General features: G+C 39.2%; 1 protein-coding gene across 2 annotated transcripts in view; it reads right to left on the bottom strand.

The window, feature by feature from the left end:
* mdga1 (MAM domain containing glycosylphosphatidylinositol anchor 1) overlaps positions 1-7,326 on the bottom strand; it is a 276,568-nt gene that overhangs the window by 84,617 nt on the left and 184,625 nt on the right. For both annotated transcript variants that reach the window (XM_014020516.1, XM_014020517.1), the window contains exon 7: positions 500-769. In XM_014020516.1, coding sequence (XP_013875970.1) covers positions 500-769 — 270 coding nt within the window. The remainder of the gene's footprint in view (positions 1-499; positions 770-7,326) is intronic.

Genomic DNA, 7,326 nt, shown 5'->3' with positions numbered 1-7,326 from the left:
AGCTTAAATGCCCTGCATTCTGAATCAATTTTTCTCTTACCTAATCTTTTCACCATTATTCCGTTCTCTCTTTGAGAGGGGTGGGTTTAGGATTTTTTTTCTGGGGGTTGCCAGATAGGGGCACAGACCGCAGAAGTGTGGAACAGAATGTCGCATTATATGTGTTTATGTATGAAATAGTTACTAACTAATAATGGTTAATAATGAAAATAGTTCATAACTAAGGAACATTTTATTGCAAAAGTCCAACTTTATAATCAAATACAAATACACATATAAGAAAAAAAACMTAAATGCTCTCTGGTATTGTTCTGGGGGCCGGACCAAATGGGGAGGCGGGCCGCATCTGGCCCGCGGGCCATAGTTTGGGGACCAGTGCATTACAGCAACAACCTTGTTTTAGTTAGCATCTATTTTTGTTGCACAGACAGTAAATCTATTCCTGGCCAGTCAGCAGCACCTATACACAACCCTGGCTGTGAATAAACACGTTACTTACTCCTGACAACAAGATTGACGTTTTTGCGAGCAGGATTGCCCACATTGTTGACGGCCGTGCAGTTGTAGAATCCTCCGTCTGCCGGTGTGACGGCACGCAGGATCAATGTGCCTCCCTTGACTTGGGCGCTGAGAGGAAGCGGTCCGGGATAACGGGTCCACTTCACATTGGGCGAGGGGTAACCTGCGGTCACCTCACAGGTGATGAGCACATCCTGTCCCGGATCCACCACCACTGTGTCATTGACTGACAGCCGGATCATTGGGGGAGCTGTGGAGAGGAGACGACACAAGAAATCAGAACACGTATTCTCTCTGGTCACCGAGGGGGAAAAATGCTTGTTTTCTGCTTCAAAACTTTACAACTTGTGGAACCTTCCCATGGTGAAAATTATTTTAAAAATGTGTTTGACATCTACAGTAGTTATCAAGTCACAACTACCATACTTTAATATCCATGTATACACCACACTACAAAATCAATCCAAATCATTTTCTTCATTATTAATTTGAAATGTAATTCAGTATGTTGTCATGCAAAAGATCAATTTATGATTTTTTTTCAAGAAACTGTGACTTGTGTTGTAAAAAAAAGTTGTAAAAAGGAAAATATAAAAGTAAACTCCCTGCATTTCATTTGTGCACATATTACGTACAAAACAAATATGAGATAAAGTTTGATTCTGCTCATAATCTGTTGTTTTTATCTCATCTCTGCCACAGGAGACATTTAAAATAACCACAGAAACAAAGACAAAAACGATATATTATGAAAAAGGTTTGAAACTTGCCAGATAATTGACAAAAAAAGTAGTAAAACCTGCTTGTCGCAATTGATGGGGTTAAATCACAATTAAAGTCAAACATTTAAATTGAGTACTCCAATTCATCTAAACCACAATTCTATTTGCAGGATTTTGTAATGGGTTTTTGCGTATCTTGCCTCAGGATGTAAATGGGGTGAAAGAAGCATAACGTTGACAAAAATGAGCTTGTGACCAGATTGTCACCAGGTGAAATCCCTTGAGAGTCTGCACCATTTCTACTTTTCTTCTTCTTCTTTTTACTGTAGAATAAAAAGGTTTCTTTACCTACCCCCCCCCCCCCCCCCCCCCCCCCCACACACACACACACACACACAGACACACACACCATCACCACCACCACCACCGCCGTGTAATAATGGCGCAGGGCAGGGCAGTCACGACCCAGTTTCTCTTCAGAAGAGACTTCAGCGGCTGTAAGTTAATCTGTGGTTGAAAAGCTCACAGGTGAGTTTGTACTGTGCAGGCCCATTGTTCAAATCCCTGAGTTCTAACAAGATCGACTCAGAAGAGAAAAGCAAGGTCACAGTTCTCAATTAAACCTGGTTTCAGTATGTTCATCAAACTCATGTCACTTTTTACATTTTTACCTCAGGTTTTCAAGTAACACACTTACTTGGTAAAACCCAGCGTCTTAAAACATTTGGGTACCACTTTACAATAAGGCTCCCCTTGTATATGGCATATAAATAGTTTATGGATAGGTTATTAATACATTTGTAAACACTTTATAACTCATTAATAAGTGTTTATTATTCATTAATTAAGGATGGGAAAGAGACAAAACTGTCCGATTTCTTGACAAATAGTGAGCCAAATGTGTTCATGTATATCCCACATCTAAAGGTGCTTATTAAACATTTCAGACTAGTTTACTACTTTGTAAGCACAATAATTTACTGAAAACACATATTTTACATTTAATATTGTTCTGTATTACCACATTATACATATCCACAGTAATCAAAGGGAGCCTTATTGTAAAGTGATGAACAGTATAATAATGTTAAAGTCATAACAGAGCCTTATAAATAGTGTACTGTCTTACATTTTGCAGCAAGTCTCCCTTTGACAGTTGTTAACATGTAAAAATAATATAGTTTAATGTTATTTTTTAAATATGTGTTTCCAATACATAATTGTGCTAATTAATCTAGTAATGTGTACACAAACAGATATGGCTCACTATTCGGCGAGAAACTGGACAGTTTTGTCTCTTTCCTGTCCTTAATTAATCCATAATAAACATTTATTAATGATTTATAAACCAGTGGTTATTCCGTATGTTGCGGGTGTTTTGGAGAAACTGAGACGTTTATTTTCTAAACATGATGTCCCAGTGGCTTTCAAACCCCAAAACACATTACGGCAAAGGCTGGTTCACCCCAAAGATCCGGTGCCCCGGCACAAACAGAGCAATGTTGTATATGCTGTTAAGTGCCAGGAGGACTGCGACCAGTTATACATCGGGGAAACAAAGCAGCCACAGTTCAAAAGAATGTCCCAACACAGACGAGCTACATCTAATGGCCAGAACTCTGCAGTTTTCACTCATTTACAGGCCAGCGGTCACTCTTTCAGAGATGAGGATGTTCTCATTCTTGATAGAGAGGAACGTTGGTTTGAGAGAGGAGTAAAAGAAGCCATTTTTGTGAAAAAAGACCGACCATCGTTAAACAGAGGTGGAGGCCTCTGTTTTCAGTTGTCCCCCTCCTACAGCACGGCTATTGCCAGTATACTCCACCCCCTGTTAACAATAGGTGTTAATTAGGTGTCAACGATAGCCATGTGATGTGAGTATCAGTCACATGGAGGCAGGGCTTAAAAGCCTGAATTTTGCCTGAAACTCTCAGACTGAAGAAGTCTCTTGGAGAAGAGACGAAACGTTTCATTAGAGAAGAACCCGTCCAGAAGACCTATACAATTTTTTTTCTTTTTGATTTATAAAGTGTTTACAGAAGAATCAATAACCGATCTATAAACTATTCACAAGCCATCTATAAGGGAGCCTTATTGTACAGTGGTACCAACATTTGTACACTAACATGTTTAATCATACTTATGGTGCGTTCACACCGAACGCGATTTCAGCTTCAAAATCGCAGCCAACGCTGAAGTCTGAAGCTTGTGCACTTTGAGGTCAGACGCAGGACAGTTGTTGAAGCGCCGCACGGCGACAGCCTCCCCGCCCCTCCCTCCTCTGTCGGGCTCTGTTTAATGTCGGACGAGGAAGTGGCTTTGCTTTATTTACAGACAGCCAGAACGTGTCACGTTCATCAGATAATTAATTCATAATTAATTCACCAGATAATTCAGAGAAGAGGCTCACAGCTGCTTTCAGGACTATTTTTTCAGTCTGATGAGTCGCTGCCACGCATTGCTGCGGATCAGGACACGACTGCAGCACTCATTTTAGCTAAAGAGCTCCGCTCCGTCTGTTTCAGGTTAGTGGACATCATTCAGTAAACTGTCCCGTCGGGAAATATGTCGCTACGTCACACAGTGGAGTCTCTCTGATTGGTTGACGCTGCGCGTCGAGCTGCAAAAGTTCAGATTTCCCAACTTCAGCGATTTGGACGATTTGGACGATCTGAGCGTTCGACGCTCAGATCGTCCAAATCGTTCAAATCGCGCTGCTCTAATCGCGCTTGAGGCGCCGCAGAACTTCCCGACGTTGCTTGAAGCGCCTCCACCATAGACTTTGCATGTAAACCTGCTGCTCCTGACGCTGAAATCGCGTTTGGTGTGAACGCACCATTACAGTATTCACATTATAGTCGAATTTAAGCAATTTTTCACACAATATACTTTTCCGCATACAGTCAAACTACAACTGCAAAAATTGTCCATCTAACCAAGTTTTACACTCTTATATCCAGCAAAAAGATTTTTTGAACTTGTTTTGATTGCAGGATGTATTTGATTAATAAAGGAGACCTATTATGGTTCCTTGAACAAATTAGGATACATCTGTGGGCTAAAAAAACATGTTAATTAGATTTAATACACAAAATCATTTCCATATAATAAGATTTCACCTGGTTCTGCCTGTTCCAAACTCCTTTCAGAGTGAGCTGCTTATGGCAACACCCTCCCAACCTGTTGTTTACTTTAGCTCCGCCCTCCCAACACAGCGTTTATGTTAGCGCTTTGGATACGTGAAGCAGATGGAAAATGGTACAATCGTAGTAGACAGCGTGGGCTTGGTAGGGACAGACGCCTTGGTGCCGGGGGGCCAACGCATGTCTGTCGCTGCTTCCCGAAGCCAGCGTAGTGGTGGGAGAAAGACGACCGGTGGGACGGTCAAGGTCCATGCTGCTGCAGCCTGAAGGCTTCGGTGTTGTGAGACGAGAGCGCCATGGTGCGAGAGTGTCTGGGCTACAGCCTCCCCTAGCGCAAAACCCACTTATCTGAGTTGGTAGGTGTTTGAAACAGCTCATTTGCTGACACTAACAAAACTTTTACACATTGCCAGGAAATGACTGACAGAATTGTTTGTTTGACTGTTTCTGGAAGCAATACAGACTCAAATTAAATATAAAAACTTTTAAAAAGGGAAATTTGCATAATAGGTTCTCTTTAATCTTGTTATCTTGGAAATTTTTTCCTTATTTCAAAAAGTCTTACCAAGTGCAAAAGTCTTACTGCACTGGCAGATCAGTTCACTTAATCTTAACCTATTTTAGGTGGCTAAATTCACAGATGATTTCACTGTATTTGCTTTGATCCTTAAACTACTCCAAACGTTTTGTTGTTGCTCAGTTGTATCAAATGTATTGACTGGCTGAAAATTCAGTGTGTCCATTTTTTTTTCTGATTTTGAAGTAAATAATGCAAGGAATAAAACTGATAAAATTATCTACACAAGTTTCCCAAGTGACCAATATAAAATGAGTTATATCAGATAATATCTCAAGAAGAAATCATGTAAGAAATTAAGCATCAATATGGTTTTCAAACTGTCAGGGATTTTAGACAAAAAAACTGCAAGTTACATTTATTAACAATAATATTTTGTGTGGTTTTACAATTGTAGCCAATTGATGCCAACATAGCAAACTCTTTTTCTTTTTTAACAATTCAGCTGTTCTTTTTTATGTAAAAAAGGCCTTTTATGGTGGTTTAAATGAGAAAAAGAATCACGGTTTCCTTTTTATTGAGGTGAAGGTGCTTTTCACATCAAATGGATGAGATGAACCTTTGGCTCAGTTTGTGTAAAATACAGACATAAATCATGTATTATCCTTCAGTCTCATAACAGTGGGATGTGAATGTTGGTCCATATCATCCAACCCAAACACAGTCTAGAAAGGTTTTGATGCTTTGATGAAGTACAGAAATCCCAAAGAAGATGGGGGGAAAGCACTGAATGTGGACCACTCAGTATAACATATACAGTATTTGTAAAATATGTATCATTGCTGCATCTCTGATATTGAACGATCTGTTTCTTTAGCAACTTCACATTTTGTTGTGAGGAATTTTGATCAGAAATGTTGTCTGACTTTACTGCAACCTGTTAAAAGTTGTACAGTATCTAACTGAGAAAACAGAAAACTGCATGTTGTGACTCAACTGAAGCAGCTTCAGCATTGTTTTAATGCTGGTGTAATTATTGTTTTACCGATAATCCTAATGAAACATGTTTGTCACTGGGTATAAAAAATGTAGCAAAAAAAAATCGGAGTCATTTTTACATTGACACTACCGTCTTATTTTAACAGATAGATTTACAAATGAATGCGTAAGACTGCAGACATTTAATAACTTAGGCCTAATTATATGTCCAATGCTTAAATGTAGAAAACTGTTTTGATCTCATAAATGAAAGATGAGGAAAAGTTCAGCTTTAATGAAATGCAGCGAGACCAGAGAACAGGAAACAATTCTTTTCTCCACTAGACTTTACACAGTACATCCTTTCATCTAATCTGTTATTTTAACAGCAATTATGATAATGAAAAGAGGTGCAACAAAGTAGTTTACATATGAATATTTCAACAAATACAATCACACACACAAAAGATCGTGCATGCACACAGACATGATGGCAGTGTTGAATGGATGACTATGCAAAAACCACTGACGCACTAATGGGTCCTCTTTAGCTGAGTTCAGTGATGGCTCCAGACCTGACAAGAAATTGCACTGGTGTAACAGCTGCAATGAACGCACAAATAGTTCTGTCTACTCCCATTGTATCAAGTCACAACACTCCGAAAGCGAGCCTCTTTAGGACTTCAACGCTTGCAGCTCCAGTGGAAAGTGCTTCGCCTGAGTGATTCTCAGTTTATTTATAATTACAGTTTATTGAAGTGTCAATACATGCATTTTAAAGTGTATAATTATGACATTCTTTCTAGGGCAGCATATGTTACAGTCTGTATGATTTTGAAGAACAATAACAAACAGTTTCCCTCAAAACACACTTAAAATATTTAAAAAAAATCAGAAGTTACATAAAACTGTCCACATGTGTTTGCGTTTTGTGTTTTTTTTTTTCCTGTGATGGAAATTAATCTCCGGTAGCTTAAAGACACAGTACTTATTAGTAACCGTTACTGACAAAGTACCAAATTGGAGGGACATTAAAGCTTGTGGGGTTTAACACTTACTAAATCTATCATCTGGATATTGCAAGTAGGGGTCTTTGCAGTACATAGGGGAAGTTACTTGTTGTGTGGGAAGAGTTCTGTGTTTGGCAAAACAGTGATTGATTGGATTGGATTGTCTTGTAGGACAAGTTAAAAGATGAAGTAATGGTAATAGTAAAATTTTTGTGAACATGTCAAATTTCATGCAACTAGCACCTTACTGGCAGGTTAAGGCTGTTTTAAATGTTATACACCCCTCCACATGTCCACATGTACAGTGTTTAAATTTTGTTTGGTTAGTACAGGGGTCTGCAACCTGCGGCTCTGGGGTCACATGTGGCTCTTGGTCCCTCTACCTTGGCTCTTTGAAAATGTGACCGAACCTAACAGAATATATATATATATATATA

The sequence above is a fragment of the Austrofundulus limnaeus genome, unplaced genomic scaffold (genome assembly GCF_001266775.1).
Source record: "Austrofundulus limnaeus strain Quisiro unplaced genomic scaffold, Austrofundulus_limnaeus-1.0 Scaffold255, whole genome shotgun sequence".
NCBI lineage: Eukaryota > Metazoa > Chordata > Actinopteri > Cyprinodontiformes > Rivulidae > Austrofundulus > Austrofundulus limnaeus.
The sequence above is the reverse complement of the archived record's forward strand: the minus strand, read 5'-3'. Positions and strand labels throughout refer to the sequence as shown.